Source organism: Sparus aurata, chromosome 11 (assembly GCF_900880675.1).
Source record: "Sparus aurata chromosome 11, fSpaAur1.1, whole genome shotgun sequence".
Taxonomy (NCBI): Eukaryota; Metazoa; Chordata; class Actinopteri; order Spariformes; family Sparidae; genus Sparus; species Sparus aurata.
This window is the reverse complement of record NC_044197.1, coordinates 14,764,561-14,785,459: the sequence shown is the minus strand read 5'-3', so window position 1 is coordinate 14,785,459 and position 20,899 is coordinate 14,764,561. Positions and strand designations below refer to the sequence as shown.

At 39.7% G+C, this 20,899-nt stretch overlaps 1 protein-coding gene across 2 annotated transcripts in view; it reads left to right on the top strand.

The window, feature by feature from the left end:
- The window catches only part of agbl4 (AGBL carboxypeptidase 4), a 294,869-nt gene that overhangs the window by 14,567 nt on the left and 259,403 nt on the right, over positions 1-20,899 (top strand). For both annotated transcript variants that reach the window (XM_030433368.1, XM_030433367.1), the window contains exon 3: positions 15,982-16,106. In XM_030433368.1, coding sequence (XP_030289228.1) covers positions 15,982-16,106 — 125 coding nt within the window. The remainder of the gene's footprint in view (positions 1-15,981; positions 16,107-20,899) is intronic.

The window sequence follows — 20,899 nt, the reverse complement described above, 5'->3', positions numbered from 1 at the left end:
ACAAAGTCCATGTTTTATATAGTCGATACTCCAAATGAATGCTGTGTATTGCTGGATGTGTAAAAAGGCAACAGTTAGCTAAAGCATTAGTGCCAGTGTCGTGTTTACAGCTTGCTTTTGCTGCTTCCCAGTGACCAAATGATCCATTATTGCAGCTTTAATGAGTAAATATACAACTATTTCTAATTAGTTTCATCTTCTTTGTCTGAGCGGAACAAACACTTTGAAGGTGGTCAACCTGAGAATCATAATAACCGTAGACAGCAACTAGCTGCCTTTGTCACATGGCTTGGTGGGGGCTCCAGTCTTTTTTCATTGGGTTGGTGGGAAGTGATATCAGTGCATTGCAAAAGTAACAGAGCGATAATCCTGTCTGACATTCACGCCTGTTGCATATGGTCACGTCTAATCACTGAGTGAACACATTGGCTCGTTTGCACTGGTCGGAGATGCCTCCTCTGCCAGGAAGTAGTACAATCAACCTCACTGTTTTGTAAGTTAATTGTTGATGGCTCTGATAAGAACTATACATAGGAGACCCCGCCAGTACCTCATCTTCTCAAAATGTCACCAAATGCTAGCAGCAGCAGGCTGTTTTGTAAATTGTGAGTAATGAAAGGATTTGATTATAAACTGTATACACAGTGTGGCTGTGAGATTTGGAAAGGTTGAAGGGAGCAATTTTCAGGTTCTGAACATTATAAGAAATAGCTCATTTGTAATAGAAAAAATTGTATTGTTTCTTCATCTCTACTGAAGGATTTGGTGTGAAACAAGTCTTACTTTGTTGTTGTTTTAAATTCCAGCTGAAGTGATTGTGGTGATGGTTGTAATGATGATGTTGTGTTTTTGATTTACTATTTAAATGCTTTGTATCAATTCATTTCCTAATACAGAGGCACATTCAGTACCTAAAAAAAAAAAATCCTATAAAAAGCTTCCAGGTATTTTGCCATTCTCGCAAATATCAGACCGTGGGAATTATTAGTATAGTGTGACACGTCAAGGGCCCTGATTGACAGCCAGTGTGACAGAGGATGACAAGGGAGCAGTTCACCTCATTTCTGATTTTGTGACCTGTCTGTTTTAAATGTGTGTGCTGCTGCTTGTAGTTTGAAAGGAATTACTCACTCATTTTGTTAATAAATATGTTAGGAGCAATAAAGTTTTTGGTCAAATTTGATTTGGAATTTTTAGATACACAGTGAAATTAGCGAAATGTAAAATAGATTATTGATAACACGTTACAAATGCTTTTATGCACTGATATAATCAATCAGTATAGGAATATGTACTTTCTTGTGTTTTCGTATTTCAGTATTAATTTTCTGAATTAATTTTCTTCGTCTCCTGCCCAGGGACTGCAAATGTAAATTAGCTTAAATTAAATAACCCTGGTACATCTAAGTAGCTGTGCACTGTCCCTGTTAGATAAACAGAATAAAATAAAAATAAATAAAGTCATGATACAAGTGCATTGTAAGTGAAAAATACTGCAACTAGATTTCTGCACTGCACAAGTGGTGCTTGCACACAAGTCTCCAGTGATTCATCCAGTAATTCATTTCCAAGCAATTCCTGACGCCATAAACACAGTTTCAGAACAGACGTCTCATTTTTCATCCCAGGCAAGATTGTATGGGTTGGGAAAATGGCGAGGATTTGTAATGCTTTACCAGTTCATGTTTTTCAAGCTGCCTGTGTTTATTCTGCTGATTTATTTAGAAAACCTCTCAGTGAGATGAGCTTCATTGAGGTGCCAGGGTTTGTTTGATAACACAAATTCATGTACAGAATATGCTTATACAGTGAAGGGTGAAATACTGACAGGAGCAGAATTTTGATAGAATACATTTTGGTCTGAATCCAGGCAGCTATCTTGTAGGTCTACTGCTCAAAGTAAACAGTATTGAAATTCACTCCTTGGGGGCAAATGCTGTTATTAGGATTTTTTCTGTGAACATTTCAAACAGCTCTTAATAGTGAACATGTTGGAATGTACACACGTTTTTAGAGAGACTAAAGGAGTGTCTATTCTCGTTTGTTGAGGTTCCCGGGTGTTGTTAAATCTTTATGTTGTTTACTGTTTTCTTCTTTATGCTGTAGAATAGTTGCATACTCATGTAGGCAGGAATTTCGGCTTGAATTTTTAGTTTTTACACTTATGATAAAACAGTTTTTCAGTGCGTTCTATAATTAAAATCATGTTGATGGTACGGTGTCTACGACAGTGGTGTTTCACCCAGAAACTGGGGCAAAATGCTCAAAATGCTGAATTTCTACATAATGTTGCTTTAAATAAATGCTAAAGAACCAAGGTATTTTAGATTAAAAGAATGAGAAAAATTCATCTGCAATTTCAGAAGAGCAATACATTAAACCTCCATTGATAGATTTTTTGGCCACTTGAGGGCAGCGCAATAATGCTGTACACACAGTATTTATATATTATCGTTGCTATGACAGATGTGTTAGCAAATAATTGATAACATATTTGTGCAGCATTAGTTTTGAGTTGTATCCTAATCACCTGATTAATGAAAGTCTACTATTCACTCTCTTTTAGCTCTGCTTTTGAAATATCAATTCTTAGACTGCTAAATCCTCTAGCATTAACCTTTCGAATGTATGTTGCTGGACAGTGGATTTAGAACAGCTGTCTTTAATCCACAGTGGATGCTAATGAAAGTTGAATGAGAAGGCCGAGAACCAAAAATAATAAGATGTAAAAAATTAAGTTTGGATTAAATCAGCATTTTGGCACAGTGTAGTGAAGTTTTTAAAGGAATAGGAAACTCTTTCCTAAAAGTAAGTAGCATGGGCATGTACTGTTGTAAAAAAAAAAAAAATACTTATAATACTCAAACGTTAACATTAATTACTAATTTCTAAGATATAGCATGACATTTGTAACAATAAAAAACTGGAAACGTGTTTTACTTCTTTCACTTTAACGACTTTGCTCCATTGATTGCATGACTGTTGATTACTGAGATTTTCTCCCAGAGCTTCAGTTCTTAAAGACACTGTCCAATCCTATTCTTAATTTGACTGCAACCACAACGTAATGCTGCACTGCATGCAAAGATGTGTTGAGTCCTTTATTTCTTAATGAAGCCATTACAGTTATCATCACTGCATCATGAACTTGGCATCATCTGGATCCTCCTGCTGTGATGAAGAAACTTCATCCCAAAAAGCTCCCTGCGCTCTTCTTCTCTGATGAATTATGTGTAAATTGAATTACCAAATTATGTCTCTTAATCTCCCATATCCGATGGTATAAAAAGGGATTAGCTTGTCATCGGATGGATTTGCTTTTATGGTATATTCTCAGAAAAAAAATAGAATTTATATCTGTGCTCTGTGACTTTGTTATATACATATTTATTGCTCTGTATCTTAATTTGTGTTAATTGCACGATGGGTGCAGTGCAGTGCCTGGCAAAATGCTGAAAAACTCCTTGATCTTCTGCCAAGGCATTTGAATGGCATTCAGTGCTGCCTTTTCCTGCTTTTTCATTTTTTTTCTTTCTGAAAAGCTGGCATTGCATTGACAGTAGCAGCACTTAGGGTAATTCCCTAGATTGAAAAGCTGTTCCATATTGAGAGATTTCCTCTGCAGTGTGCTCCTAACTGTTGAAAAACCCACCCTGGGGTTTACAGACATCCTCTCTCCTGATTTGGCCAACTCCTGGATTCACTCTTGTCATTTCACCTGTTAAATATGGACCAATCTGATTAGCACACACAATACTTGACTGGTCAAGCCAATGAATGCAGAAAAGGCACCAGTGGCAAAAAAAAATTACAAGAGGGACGCTGGACATTAGAGATGGTAATCAAGTGTTTTAAGTTTGAGAAGTGGTTCTTAGAACAAAACTGCCTTTTACTGCCCCTCTGGATTAACTGGACTGAACCTCATTTGAGGAAACTGATGTCTAACTTGGGGTGATTTGTTTGCCCTTGGATGGCAGTATATAGGCACTGTAAAGAAAAACTGTCTTGGTTAGAAGAATACGCATGCTTTTTTGTCTGCTTCTCCAGCTTTTTCAATGACCAGAGTGTTCTGTTCTTCCTTTATTTATTTTTTTCTTGCTGACCTATCGGTTATTGGCCAGTGATTTCTTGCCTCCCTTGTTTCTTTTCTTTTCTTGCATCGGCTCCCTGTGTTCCTGAACTCATTACAGAGCAATCAGCCCCAGGCGTTGAAGTGTGCACCCAGAGGGAGCAATAACTGTAAATAAACACTACTGCAGGCTCTCCGATAACATGTTACCAAGATGATAACAGCCCTTCTTAGCAGGCCTGTTGACCTTCTCCTTGCCTTAGGCTTGCCAAGGACTCCTCAGCTCCCTGCGCTTTTATCTCCAAACTCTCCTCCACCACCAGAGCCGCTGGAAAGATTACTACTGAGCAAAAGAGGAAAGGAAGGAGGGAGTTGCACCAAGAGAATATAGAGAAGAAGAGAAAAGAGATGAGGGCGAGTGCTCGGAGAAGAAGACACAAAACAAGATAGAACAACACAGAGCTGACCTGGGCAGTTGTCCCTCTGCCAGAGCCGCCACCTCCTCTGTCTGTCCTCAGCCTTTGTAGGGCTCAACATAATTAACTTGTTAAAAGATAGCATGAAATTGGAACAGACTTGTATTTACTCAGTGGCCACCAACACACAGGACACAGCAAAAGCAAAAAGATAAAGAGACAGAGGGTGAGAGTGATAGACAGATTGGTCGACAGAAAGAGAGAGGGCAAGAACTGAGGGATGGCAGTGCCCAAAATGCGATAAAAACATCATCAAAACATCCGGGCCACTGTTTTTAGGTTTGAGAAACAGATGAAAGTGAAGATTGCAATTCCTCATGGTTCACTCCCCAATACTAATGCAGAGTGTCTGACAGTAGCATGTCCAGAGCTGTGGGGCTATGGCACTGTCTGGATGAGATTGATAATACAATTAAGCCAGTCCCAGTATGAATGCATCACTATGACCCATTACTACACCAACCGCTTCAGATGGAGCATACCAGTCTAGCTCTAGGGCCTTTTGAACGGGAAAAAAATACAATTATAAAAGGCTAGCTGGAAAATGTGTTCTCTTTAGAAAGTGCAGGCAGGCCTGTACATCATCAGATATGTGTGGGCTGCCTGCATATCTTACTGCTGTCCCCGGGCCCAGCTTTCTTCATCCATATTGAAACGAGGAGCTCACTGGAGCATAGATGGACTCATAACAATATGATTTTTTCCCTTATTGTCCTCTCTTATTGTCTGCTCTTATCCTGGTTTTGTTGTATATTAAGATTATTTTACAACAATTTCCACATAATGTTTACAAATACACGAGCACTCATTGTGCTTGTGTTCATGTGGCTATATAAGACATCAGACAAGATTATTTTAAATGTTCAATTCAAATGAAAATGAGTCTTTATAGTCATGTAGTGTCGTGGGCAGCAGAATACCCAGTCAGGACTGTGGTTTTTAAATGGATCATGTTCTTAGTGAGGTGCAAGTCAGACATTAAAAGGATTCCAAACAGGAATGTAATGGATTACTGCTCAGGTGTTTTGAGCCTTTGCTACTCGTTCCAAGGGATGGATCTCGTTGCTGGTGGGAGTGTTGTACTATGTGCACTACCGTATAGTGATGCCTTCGGTAACAGATTTTGTTGTCTTTTTTGTCGGTGATCTTCAACATGTTTCATATTGAACAGACAAATCTGTTTCATGTTAATCGAAGTAATCTTATTCAAGCCCCATTTTAAGTGTGTCGTTGACTTCATGGCCAAAAAAACTACCAAAGTATCTCGACACCTCTGATGTCTTGTTACCACATTTATCCACAAAAGCTCTTAAGTCATCCCTCCCACCCAACTATCTGACAAGTGCAGGCAATCTGAGGATTTTACATTGTGATTAATCTTGAAGGCATTGAAGATTTACTCTTAAGGCAATTGGTAGAGATCGCTTTTGTTAATGTTCTCTTACTTCTGTTTCTTTTTCACATAATCTCATTTACTAGCCGATCCATGCAACATGAACAAACCAATAGGGTGATGTAGCCAACTGGACTGCTATGCTGATTGGACAAGTTGCTTCACATGGCTCTTCCTTAAATGGTACAACTGTATTTACAGTTAGCTGCATGTTGGCTGAAAAGCTTGTGCCAAAAAAGAACAATTTAATGCAATATTATGTGCAAATGGCGAAATCGAAATCAAAATCGAGAAATAAGATCACTAAATCAATTTAGATTGTGGATTGTGATTGCTGTTACAATAGCATAGAATAGAGTAGAATAACCTTATTGTCCAGCCAGAGCAGGATAGTTGTCTCTGGTCTCACACAGATACACTCACAATACAAATGACGTGTCCACAGGATTAAAAACAAGACACAAGCGATGTCTGAACTTTACATCTGTCAGTGCATTCATACCCATAGTGTTCAGCTTATGCGCTCATATTCAAGTTTAATGTAATTTGTCATCTACATAATTTGCCTTTGGGAAAAACAAACCCCTCTAGATCTTTTCTTTGCCAGAAGTAATTTGTACCTGTTAAATCGAATTTTTACCAGCTTCCTCACCCCTTCCCAGCCGCACTCTCTCCCGAAGACATTCTGTTTTTAGCACCAAGTTCCCGCTTTATGTTTTCTTGCTGAACTATGGCAGAGCTATACATCCTAGAAGACACATGTTGTTGCTGGGATAAAACACTGTCAATAAACCAACATGCGACTACTGCAATGAAGGTATCTACTTGAAGGACTACTGAAGTCTCATATTAGCTTCCGTATAACTTTTGAATGTCACCTATTTGACTGCTATGAGTATTGCACAGGTGAAATGACTGCATTGACTCTTTCAACTTTTACATGGCATGTGAGCATTGTATTAAAGGAGTCTCTTTAACCAGCACAGACTCCAGGAAGTCATTGTGCCATGCTATGAAAAAGTGTGACGTGTATAAACCACATCTGTTAAGATAGTTGGTAAGCTTAAACAAATGGGATATAACATGATAAATAGTGAGCTGTAGAGGTGCTGATAGGAGAATTTTATCATCTATTTACAGAGCTAGGCTAACTAATTTAGCTTTATATTCATTGTACAGACAAGAGAATGATATAAATATGTTCATTCAACTCTCTGCCATGAGCATATTGTTCAAAATGTCAAGCTATTCCTTCAAGATTGTCTAGAAAAAATCCGAACTCCTCCTTTGAACTGTTTTAGAAGATTGACTGCAGTTTAGTATACCTGTTAGGTAGTTAGATTGTGGAAACTTGGAGGTGACCTCTTTAATCTTGCCTGCAGATGAAGTGATAAGGCATCAGGGGAGAGGGCAGGCTTTAAGAAGTCATGAGGCAGGAGATTGATGTTGCCTCGGTGACAACTTGCCTTTAGATGAGGGGGAGAGAGAGACAGAGGAAAAAAACAGACATTTAGCTGCAGGTCTAAACTGAGACCCCTCCACTATGGCTGCTGCTGCTGCTGCTGGATGGAATCAATTCTATCTTTATCAGTCCCCCTCTTCTGTGTCCAGGAATCCTCCTCACACCGCAGAGCAGCCAGGGGGAAAACTGATGTGTTTTCCAATAATGAAATGGAACACAGCAAAAAATGAGTTTAAAAAGGTGCCTGGCTGGTGTCCCTCTGCAGAACAGCACTCTTTTAATCTCTTGTCTGGTGTTTAAACACAGTTGTGGCCTTGCCTATGCTAGCCAAAAATAAAGTGAATGTATTATCAGGCATGTGTGGATTTGGGGAGTTTGTTTGGGTTTCTAGATTTTTTTTTTTTTTTTTTACAGGTGTTTAATTTGGAATTGTGATACCTGGACATTGGGTATCTCCTGTAGATGCCTGAGTTTTTAATTACCTCCAGCAAGGAGGTCATTTTTTCATCTGTCTTTTTGCTTGTTGGTTGGATGTTTTATGAGCAGGATTACACAAAACCTTCTCCATTTTTTTTTCTCCATGAAACTTGGATGAGGATATGTTTCAGCCCAGAATAGACCCCATTCGATTTTGGTGAAGGCAGATACAGGACCTTAATCTTTATCATCACAGTGCCATTCTGATTTATAAACAGCAAAACTATTTCCTTTAAGAAATTTTAATTATTATACCAGTAAATTAACCTTATATTATGGAGACATCATGTGATTGAACCTCAGTACGAACATATGCAAGATTAAGGACATGACAGTCTGCATGTCTGCAATGTAGGAAGCACTGTAAGCACACAGTCTATTTCATTTTGAAACAACTGCCTATTACCATTCTAAAGGCTGCTTGTGTGAGTGAGTTCCACCTCAGGCCTGAGGCGGGCAGGCCTGCTGCTGCTGTACGATGATCCATCTGCATGGCAGAAACCATCCATCCAGCGGATAGCTACAGGCTGCAGACCGGCCCATTGTGTGGGCTGAGCACTGTGACTGCTCCCTCTTGTACCTCCATAATGGGATTACATTAGCCAGGTTCTTCTGCTCCCTCTTCAGCTCCCTCTTTTTCTCTCCCATACACACACACACACACACACACACACACACACACACACACACACACACACACACACACACACACACACACACACACACACACACAGTCTGTGAGCCCGTGTGTGAATGACTGACTGTCCACTTGGCCACCTTATGTCAGAACCTTGTTTACTTGCCTATGGCCCTGTGAAAGGATGCAGGTTTCATCCCCATTTTAGATAGACACTTCTGTTGTTTTTTCCAAAAACATGCAGTGTTATGTGATTTCAGCTTTTCTTCAAAAGTATTTTGCCTTTTGCTATATTTGTATTCTTTGTTTTCATGAGTATGGGAGACAGTTAGCGACTAGAAGAGAAGGATGAGAGAAAAGACAGGGTCAGGGTTTTTCCTCAAGGAAAGGCTGCCATGTGTAAAATCTTGTTCAGAACCAGCAATTGTGTTTTGTTGGGCTGCACCAGCAGGGCTAAGCTGTTCGTTGAAAACCAATTTGTTAATGTCTAAACGCTGCGCTAGTTTTCCCTCAAGGACAAAGATTGATATTCAACATAACATGCCAAGACACCACTGAAGAAGAATATGGAGAGCGATGATACTCAAGAGGAATTATGCAAGAGATCTCAAGGACTAGAAATTGTGTCTTTTTTCCTCTTTCTCATCTTCTCTCAGTCTGGAGTTCATTAGCCTCATTTACACTAATACAGTCTGTCTGTTCCATAAAGAACCCAAAAATGTTCCTTGACAAAATCTGGTGTACTTTTCAACATCACACAGACTCAACATAACTCATCTTTGCTGTATCCAGTTTATCTCTAATGCATTCAGAGGGCATTTCAGAAAAAATCACTTTGCCGTTTATGTTAGTTAAATACTAAACGATATGGGGATTGATTAAAAGGGTCAGGCTACTAGCCCACCAATGCGTTTGAATCTGGAGGTTAGCCACCATAAAATTAAAACGGGGATCAATGGCGTGTCATATCCCTGCTGCTCCGCGGGCTGAACATGTAATTCTAACATAGAGGCTGCAGCCATCTCTCACGTCAGGCCTTCAAGCATCAGGCTCAATAACCCAGCCGCCCATGGCTGCTATCTATTGCTCCCTTTGCTACAGTATTCACAAATAGAGGCAGACATATGTTACATTTATCGCTATCTTTTGGTTGGTAACATTGGTACCATGATTGAAAATAATGAGTTTTTTTAGGGTATTCATCAGCGATACATAGGTTGTTGACTTGATATCTGAGGGAGGACTTGCAGACCTTATAGGAGAGGGTTTGTGTGCCACTGAATAGCTGCCTTGAATCTTCCATGCGAAGGGGGTGTGACAGGGTTTTTTGCTAATGTTGCTCAGGGGTGCTAACCTGCCGACTGATCTCTGTGTGGTGAAAGGACCCCGATGCAGCTGTTTCTTTTCTCTAGAGCTGCAATGATTAGTCTATTTACTAATTACTCAAGTTGTGCTTGATAGTCAGTTAATAGTTTCAGTGATTTCCAGCATTTGCTGGAAAAACACACCAAACGAGCCTGAACACACCAAACGAGCCTGAAATCTTGGAAACCTTTTTGTTTACAAATTCTTATACTACATCGGGATATATATCGTTATCGGGATATACATTTGCTATATCAAGATATAAAGTTTTGTCCATATCGCACAGCACTATTTACAGGTATTTTGATTTCTGCACTAGTCATGATTATTTTGAAGGATCATTTTGGAGGATTGAGGATTTGAAGGATTATTTTTTGATAAAAATAACTATTACACATTATGGCAGGACATGTTTTGGGGTATGTACCAAACACATATGTTGTCTTACATCTGGAGAACATCTCTGTAGCACCACAGTACTTCACTATAGTGTTTTTTCCTCACGCATTTTTACCTTTATCAAAAAAAACTGCAGCTTTATGTGATTTGGATTAGATTTGGATACATTTTGTACCCCTATTATAGAATAAAGTATTAATCAGTTAATCTTTGAAATAATAAGATAGATAGATAGATAGATAATGTATTTAATTCCTGAAGGGAAACAGGGGTAATTTCAGAATAATAAATAATTGCAGGCCAGCTTCTTTAAAAAAACCTCTCATATCAAAAACTGACATTGATTTATCTAAACTGAATTTATGTTGACCTCTGAAGACATTAAATATGATTTGCTTATTGTGTATTGTGAAGCCTCACTTTGCACACACACACACACACACACACACACACACACACACACACACACACACACACACACACACATACACACACACACACACACAACCACGCAATGTCTTAACTGATTGTTGTGCAAATCAGCATTCACTGTCTAAGTGAGTGCAACCACAGGCAGCCAGAGGGCCTCACAAGTTGCCTCTAGTCGTCCTTTGTCACACTTTCGTTTAAAGAGTTTTGCTGTGGTGGAATTCTTGTGAGGTGAGAAAGACAAACACAGTATATGGGCTTCATTTACACCCAATTCATTCTTAATTGTATGAATAATACCCAGTTGTGCTGTGCACCCAGCCAGCAGCCGTTGCATATTTTTTCGGATTTCCTTTTGTAATGACTGTGATGTTCTGTAAAATCTTCCCATCGTAAGTAATGAAAGCAAATCCCCTGATTTATGAAAGTGCATAAAACAAAGTAAATTGCAGTCATAGTTTTTGTTTCCATGTCGTCTCTGACAGCATTTGTAGCAACATTTCAAAAATTCTTCTGGCTTAACGGCATACAGTAATTTCTCTCTACTTTGACTGCAAAAGAGACGGATTGATTAGCATCATTTACAGTCTAATTCCAGTTGACTGTGTAAAGAAATTCTATAATGATTGTTCACAGTGGAGATTCACAAGTCAAGACATTGATTTCTGATAATGGTTTAAAAGCATTTACTCGCTTTAAATCTTTAAAAAAGTAATACCTCTCTCTATAAACAACCAGAGTGCCCCCAGAGATTTGGCTGTGTTTTCATCACTGAATAGTGTTATTATGACTCTTACTGGAGGGATGACCTTTGGATCCCATTACCAACTCGGTCTAATAGGCTGCATTTGGCAGTGTCAGCCCTGTGAATAGCTGTGATGTTGGTATGAGAGATGATCGATTCGATGACACATCTGTCTGAAACAGGTGCTGCTCTGCTGTCCATCTCCTCTCTTTGTCAGTGCTCGCTAGCTGCAGCTGGGTTTGGTTCAGCCCTCCGCCTGCTCTTGGCTTTATCTGCTCTCAATGGCTTGGGATTGCATTGCCAACCAGCCAAAAGAGCTAGTCCCTGCCTGCCTGGCCGCCTGGCTGCCACCTCTTAGTTAGCCAACTACTGCATAAAACAAACTAGGGCTGGATGGGAACTCAGTCATCAACTCAGTCATCTCTCATTGTAATCATATCACAACAAGAGTTTTCACATCAAGATATTATGGTTCAGTGTTGTTACAGCTTACTGAATGATAGGATACAATTGATCAAAATGGAACAGACTGTGAGGTCGTAATTTGTTCAGAACAGAATTTTTAGATAATGTTGTAAAAGTTCCAACAGATATTTGTTTTGTCCATATTTCCCATAATTCAATACTATATAAGGTAAAACAACATATCACATCTTGTACACATTTATTTGAGCCTCGAAGTGAAACTCACTAGATGTAATCAAACGATAATGTAAGCTATTATTCCTATATTTATACACGTTACACCATTACCATATCCCGGCATTTGACATCAGGGGAAAATGGTTGCTGTGTGATTATAGTCTCTTACTGTATCAAGCTGTGCCCCTTCAACAAGCATCTCTCAGGTTAGGAATGACATCTTGGAGTGTCGCAAGAACTTTTTTCTGTCATCAATACATGTGTTGTATTTTAGTGAATGAGTCAGTAGTTGACAGATGTGATGGAAAAAAAACAGCATGGAAAATAGATAGTTGGACCTCAAGGACGGATAAGTGATCTGCTTAATCTGCAAACCGGCAAATTCTGTGATCAAGGAATTTATTGTTAAATGCTATTATGAGAGCAATCCCAAGTCCTATGACAAGTTAATGGTTTTTCAATACAGCCCTCAATCGTATGCAGGCTCCCTAAATTGGCTCTTACTCATCAAAACTTTGAAGATCACTGGTTTCAGAGATGCATCTATAACATTTTTTTTTTGTGTTTAGAATTGGCACATATATTTCTATAGATGCTTGCTGAAATGTGCACGCTTACATGTAAGTGACAGCTAGCTAAATAAGTGGGTCGTGCAGTTGATTTCACAATTTTATAGTAGAATCATTCTCATGATGATGTGCCAAAACCAAAGAAGAGAAATTCTGACCTTTTTTCCCCCTCATTTTCAGGAATATGAATTGCACATGTATACATACAGATATCCAGACACGCTTAACTCTTCCACAACACATTTAATTTAGACACGTTAAGGTCATTCATCAACATATCGACTTCTTACACCTCTGTCCCTTACTCTGACAACTCTCACCTTTCTACTTTTACTATCAGTTTAACCTTACTTTATTACATTGTGTATGCCTCTGGAATGCAGATTTTGCAGGGTTCAGATGGATGACTAGATTAAGTACAACAGTTATATATTTCAGCATAGATCAGCCACTCCCTAATCAGTCATCGTAGCAGTCTGCAGAGATTTTTCCAAGCACCTGAGTGCTGGAATGAGACGCCACTCACCATTAGTCTGTTAGCTGCTGAAGCTGTTGGGGAATGGGCTTCAAATGTTAATAGGGATCAGTCATCACCTTATTGTCACACAATAACCTCTTGGGCCATGATGAAAATGTTGAAAATACAGTGCCTTGCAAAGGTATTCACCCCCCTTGAACTCTTCCACATTTTGTCACGTTTTAACCACAAATGTAAATGTATTTTATTGGGATTTTATGTGATAGACCAACACGAAGTGGTGCATAATTGTGGAGTGGAAGGAAAATGATACATGGTTTTAATTGTTTTTTCAAATAAAAAACAGAAAAATGTGGTGTGCAAAAGTATTTACCCCCCTTTACTCTGATACAATTAAATACAATCCAGTGCAACCAGTTGCCTTCAGAAGTCACTTAATTAGTAAATGGAGTCCAGTGTGTGGACTAACTGTGTGTACACTAATCTAAGTGTAAAGACAGCTGTTCTGTGAAAGCCTCAGAGGTTTGTTGGAGAACATTAGTGAACAAACAGCATCATGAAGCCCAAGGAACACAGCAGACAGGTCCGGGATAAAGTTGTGGAGAAGTTTAAAGCATGACTAGGACATGAAAAAATATCCCAACCTTTGAACATCTCACAGAGCACTGATAATCCATCACCTGAAAATGGAAAGAGTATGGTACAACTGTAAACCTTCCAAGACATGGCCATCCACCTAAACTGATCATAGAAGCAGCCAAAGAGGCCCATGATAACTCTGGAGGAGCTGCAGAGATCCACAGCTTAGGTGGGAGAATCTGTCCACAGGACAACTATGCACTCCACAAATCGGGCCTTTATGGAAGAGTGGCAAGAAGAGAGCCATTGTTGAAACAAAGCCATGCAGTTTGCCACAAGCCATGAGGGGGGCACAACAAACATGTGGAGGAAGGTGCTCTGGTCAGATGAGACCAAAAATGACGTTTTTGGCCTAAATGCAAAACGCTATGTGTGGCAGAAAACACTGCACATCACTCTGAACACACCATTCCCATCGTGAAACATGGTGGTGACAGCATCATGCTGTGGGGATGCTTTTCTTTAACAGGGACAGGGAAGCTGGTCTGAGTTGATGGGAAGATGGATGGAGCCAATACAGGACAATCTTGGAAGAAAACCTGTTAGAGTCTGCAAAAGACTTGAGACTGGGGCGGAGTTTCACGTTCCAGCGGGACAACAAGCCTAAACATACAGCCAGAGCTACAATGGAATGGTTTAGATCAAAGCATATTCATGTGTTAAAATGGCCCAGTCAAAGTCCAGATCTAAATCCAATTGAGAATCTCTGGCAAGACTTGCTTTTCACAGACACTCTCCATCCAATCAGACTAAACTTAAGCTATTTTGCAAGGAAGAATGAGCAAATATTTCAGTCTCTATATGTGCATCGCTGGTAGAGACTTACCCCAAAAGATTTGCAGCCGTCATTGCAGCGAAAGGTGGTTCTACAAAGTATTGACCCAGGGGGTTGAATACTTTTGCACATCACACTTTTCTGTTTTTTATTTGTAAAAAGAAATGAAAACGATGTATCAATTTCCTTTCACTTCACAATTATGCACCACTTTTTTGGGTCTATCACATGAAATCCCAATACAATACATTTACATTTGTGGTTAAAATGTGATAAAATGTGGAAAAGTTCAAGAGGGGTGAGTAATTTTGCAAGGTACTGTAGCACTTTAGATATAAAGTCTTATATTGAAATACTGGTCTTGTTTATGTTTCAGAGCACCTTGTAGTGTTCTGCAGTACTATTTAAACTAATGATAGTACTTCTGTGGGTAGCTTCAGTGGAGCTGAGCAAAGTGTGTGTGCTGCAAGCTGACTAGTGGATTAGCTCTGTCCGATGGCAGAAGGAGAGGGATCTACTTTGACAGTGTGGTAGTTAGCCCATCTGTCTATAATCAGCCGTGTGTGCGTGCTGATGCTCTGGTGCTACTTGCCAACAGGTGGTCAGCAGGACCCCGATGTAGAGTTGTGGGGGACGTCGAGCAGTGTGGTCTGCCTAGTTTGCCAGTGAAATTAACTCTTGAACAGCTGCTGGTTTTAAAAGCATCTCAGTTTGCCATTTAATTTGACAGAGTTGACTGGTCTTTCGTACTGGGTTGAGCACAGCAATCGGTTAAAGTAAGCTGTCAATGCGTCATTTTCTGGTAACGCACTCTTGTCATGTTTTTCCCTGTCTTTTTTGCTCTGACATTCATTAATCCACAGGATTCTCAGCTACTTGTGTGCCAACATATAAATCAGAAGATACAGACGGAGCCTATATTTAGAATGTATGTCATGTAATCATCTCCCAACACCCAGTCATCTTATGGACAGCTATGAGAATTGGAAGTGGGGAAATTGTTCCCATTGGATTAATTATACTTCCACTGATCATCTGGATCTTATTACCATGGATAGTGAGGATAGTATGATGTGTGTCGGATGTGGACGGCTGGAACAACCTTGTCTGTTGGTCTTCTGGTCTTCTTCTTCCTCATACGTACTGCTCTCTGCGGGCATTGTTTTGGTTTGACAGCTACCAGTGTTGTAAAATCTGCAGATACTGTACAGGCAGTGATAAGCCAGACAGGAGACTACCATTACACTGAAGCATTATCAGTGGACACTTATTTGACTTATTGATTAAACACATCTGTCTTCGAAGCCTCAATTTGAAATGATTGTGAACTTTAAGGAAGACAGAAGGAACAATCCACTGTGTTTATATGTTGTGGGCTGTTCCCGTCTTCTTAATGCTAAGGTAAGCTCTTTCATTGCCCCTGCAGGGAACCTTGGCCGTGTTGACTACATCAGTGAGTTTGAGTTTGACCTCTTCATCCGCCCTGACACCTGCAACCCCCGCTTCAGAGTCTGGTTCAACTTCACAGTGGAGAACGTCCGTGAGACACAGGTCAGCATGGTGTAGTTTTTTATTATTCATGAAAAGGGGCTTCTCTCCCAGTTCCATGCTGTATTTCATAAACTGTGAGAGTGCTTGACTGGTGTAATCAAACAAAACTTCCAAGTGCAGTGAATGCTCAAACCAGTCAAACCAGCGTTGCATAAATGGCCCTGTTACTTTGCCATGGGTTTGATAAATGCATTAATGGCTGTAACAAACAAATACAACTGTTCTCCGCTCCTGACAGTTTTAAAGTAATCTCACACTGATGCCTTATCTAAAAATCTCCCAAAAATTCTGAGTTGAATGACATAGGTGTAGGTATAGGTTTCGGTGTAGTAGTACTACATACCATATATAGAGACAACAGTTAGTCAGATCAAATTTTGATAAAGATACTGTATTTTGTAGAATCACCAGTTAATGAAGGGCTTTCTGTCGGAATGAATTAAAGGCTATCTTTTCAACATAACATGAGATACTGCCACAATAAAATTATAAAGTTTGATTATGCCAACTTAATGGTGTGATATGTCAGTTCAAACTAATTTGGAGTGCAAGTTTCATGATATTCAGTTCAGAGTCATTTTCAAACAAACAATACCTCCCTAGATGTCCCCCAACATATCTAAGTGAACTGGAAGTTTTTTTCTCCTCAGAATTGAGGCAGTCTTCTTTTTCCTGCCTCAATTCTTGTCACAACCTCCAAGCTTGATTCTGCCACTAGCAGGCTCTGAGCTCCATGATTGGCCGACAGAGTCTGTCACATGCCACAGAGATACACTGTATGTGGGTACGGAAAGTGTGGCATCAGAGGGATGGAGGCTGGTTCCACCATTTAAAATCTAACTTTGCAAAATAAGAAGAGGGTAAAACTGACAATATTGGCATTTAAGTTTGACTGCTGCTTTGTAGTTTGCGAGCATACAAGCTTGTCAGGCTTAGATATGAAACAAACAAAAAAATTAGAGATAAAGTTTAGAGAGAGATAGCCTGAAGACAGCTAAATATGAAGACAGACGAGGCAGGATAAAGGAAGGAGGGAGACAGATTGACAAAGAGGAGACAGAGAAAAAAGAAAATAGAGAGTGATAGAGAATAAAGAAGGTAGACAGAAAACAGCATGGATGAATCCACAGCATGCCGTTGCTGTTGTCTTCCTGTAGAGTGTCCAGCCCAGCCTATCTGAGGCTATCCGGCCTATCAGCCCATCTCCCTGCAGTGCTGTAGTCAGCACTAATCACATTTTATGGCTCTGAGATGAATGGGAGGCCTCGGCTTGGAGCCGGATCGATCCCAGGGCCAGATAGACCAGCACCAGCAGCCTGCAGCCTGGGCCAACAGGATATTTGCTGTTGTGGCAAAATGACAGAAAAAAAGTGTGAGAGAGAGACAGAGAGAGAGAGAGAGAGAGATTGGAGAGGGTAATATGACACAATAAATGTCAAAAGATTTACACATATCATATATGTGAACACAATATGCATGGTGGCACATGTAAGAGCACGCTTACAGGTGACAAGACAGGTGAACAACTATTTCCATTGCCTACTTCCACACTCTCGCTGTAGGCCACCTCACAAGCTTCTTTCATAGAAATCTGTTTCTTATCTGTCCAATTTCCTTCTTCAAAGAGGCCTTGTGTGAATTTAATCTACTCCAGTAGAAGGTGTTGTGGGTGGTTAAGTGCTGCCTGTGCATTTTGCCAAGGTGTGTGTGTGTGTGTGTGCATGTGTGTACAAACACTGTGATTAGATTGTGTCTGTGTGCCCGGAATCATCAGAATTCACATAAATCATGAGTTGACATCCTAATGGTTGTAATACTGTTATGATTTGAAACAAAAAATAAAAGGGAAAAATTAACTAAAGAATAATAGTATGAGTAAATAAACCAACTAAGTGTAGCTATGTGGGGAGAGGCTGTGCTATAGAGATATCAGTGGGTTCCAGGGGAGAACTGGGCTGTTGAAGTGTTTCATCCAGCTAAGCCTTGCTAACTCTCAGCCTGAGCCAGGGGAATGGGGAACAGTAAAAGCCCGTGATATTGGAAGTGAGATGGCCATTTTGAAGGAATGTAAGCTGGTGAAACAGATTTGGTCTGCCTCAATCAGCTTAGCAGCTTTGTGGAAATTGGCTTCACCGTAGCACCGGTTATGATGGATGGCTGGATGGATGAATGTCTCTTTTTTGTGTGTCCTTTCTTTTTTTGTGTTTTCCGAACCACTCACTTACCTCAAAAAGCCTGGACCAATTCTAGTTACGTTAGTTGCGATGACCAGGACAGTGTGACATTATTCAAGGTTTTGCTTGGTTTCACATTTTTTCTTCAGGAAAATGTCTTGGAAAAAGTACTTATGTAGAATTTGTCTGAATCTCTTCAGGGCCAGAAGTAGATGCAGATCTGGTGATTCATTGCCATTTTGGTGTCTAATTTGGCATGAAGATGCAGCCACATTAACCTGGCTACAAAACACAGACGTGGTGTCTGTGTTTTGTAGCCAGGTTAATGTTAAGTCTAAGTTTTACTCAGATTTACTGATGATACAATTACTTTTGCACTTGATGTAAAATAGTTCCACATGAACTTTCAAATATATTAGAAATGGACAGGCCATTTCAGCAATAACCCTACTTAATCTGCACATGTAATATAGTATTTTTGACGTTGTGTTGTTGTCTTGTTGTGTATATATTCAATGTACAGGAAACATTTTTGTGCTGTTTGTTTGTGTACTTTAGTTATTTGTATTCTCATGTTTTTTTGTCTTCAAATCAAGTTTCCCATCTGGGATAAAAAAAAAAAAAAGGAAAATTACTGTACTAAACTGAACAAATGTCTGTTAATAATGTATGAATCCTCATTTTAGGATGTTTTTGGACCTCTTTTCCCACAATGGACAAAAAAAAACAAAACACTAACTTTTGGCTGTTGGAGTAGTAGGAAAGGATACAATCAGCATTTATTCCCAGGCCAATTCGACTCTGCAACCATCACATGTTTTTATGGGCTGGGATGGAAACATGACACCCAGATGGACACGCTAATTTGTGCCTGTTTTCCGTCGCGATGCTCTGACGCACGTTTGTTGGCACGTAAATAGATTTCCACTCGTCTCTGTTCGAGCACCATGAGAATATTGTTCAATTGAGTTTGAAACATAGAATGAAGAAAAGAAATAACGAAGAATAACTTCCATAATGTGGTCAATGGTCTCCATGCTGCTTTTTACTATTACATGTTTTCGTCTGTATTTGTAAATGTGAAATACCACAGTGTTTCCTCTACATTCATTTAGGAGTGGCGGCCCGCCACTCCTAAATCCTAGCCGCTGCTCCTTCAAATTTCTTTCATTTTTTTTTTTTTATTGTCGCAAAAACACCACCGCCGCATCATATCTCCACCTTCACAGCAGAGTCCTGCACTGGGTCGGGTGTCGAGAGTGCTGAGGTAAACTAGATAACTATCTTGCAAAGTATATACTCTTTGGAGTAGAACCCCCCCGCCCTCCCCCAAGAACTTACTGGTGCCATCGACGTTAATTACTCGCGAGAGCGCAGCCTTAAAAGTGACATCACGTCAAGCACCCAGGCACCAGGTCGGAGAGTCAGAGGAGTGTCATCTTGAAAATAGGGCAACGACTCACTGGAGAAAAGGTAGACTTATTAGCTTAAGAAAACTTGTAATAGATACGTTACTTAACATATCGGTCGCTTAATTAATTGGGCCCGGTGCCAACTCAACTCAACTGTCGCTAACGTGAGTAAACTAATTGATAGCATTAAGCGAATATATACACGCCATGATGTAACTGCTGACTGCATTTTCAGATGAGCTTGTTCAAATATTTCTCAAAGAAGAGAAAGACACCTGATGAAGATGACGCTAGTCAGGTATCATTAGCCTTTTACTGACTCAAATGATGATGGTTAGCTAAAAAATTGTGTTCACACTTGTAATCAGATGTGATATGAGTGTAAATAATCCAATGTTAATGTTTTATGTAATCGTATAAGACAAGTAACATTAGATAGGGAGGAGCAGTGGAACAAAGTGAAGGAGAGCAGAGTACAGCAGGGGGAGAGCCAAGTGAAGAGCAGGAGAGCAAAGTGATGGTGCAGGAGAGAGAGATGAGAGTAGAGGAGAAAAATCTAAAGGGAAGCACAGGCTAAATTATTATCTATTGTTTTATTTATTTTTATTTTATTGTTGTATTTTTGTTATTATTTTTTAATTTTACATTAAGCCTTTAAAAAGCCATTTTCCATGCCAGCCATTCAATAAAAAGGGGGATTATGCTGGGCATAAAAGTAAAATCTGCAGTCAAGTGTCATTTGTTTACGCCGCCACGGCTCCCCGGAGAGCCTGCCCCCGCTGCTGAAAAAAATCCTAGAGGAAACACTGTACCAGAAATGCAAATCAGAGACAAACTTGTTTAATGGCAATAGGAAAGAAGGTGATCATCTACTTTCAGTGGGTTTGACCGAGTTTAAAATCCTTCTTATGTATACACTTGCTTTAAAAAGGAAATCCTAATATTTTCTGTAGTGTTTCCCAGTTAACTGGAGGGAGCTGTGTGAGTCTTAAGCTTCTGTGACACAAATGTTTGGATTAACTGAGGAGTTTATACATGACTCCATATAAGATACCAGAGATTGGTATTGTTGACTTTCGATCAGTGATTTTTTGTACATCATTCAACAGTATAGAAGACAGAACCAAACAGGTAAAGAGCAGAAACTGTATTTAACAATATGCTCCATCAGTATTTGTCAGTGCAGTTTTTAGATGCTAATCTTTCC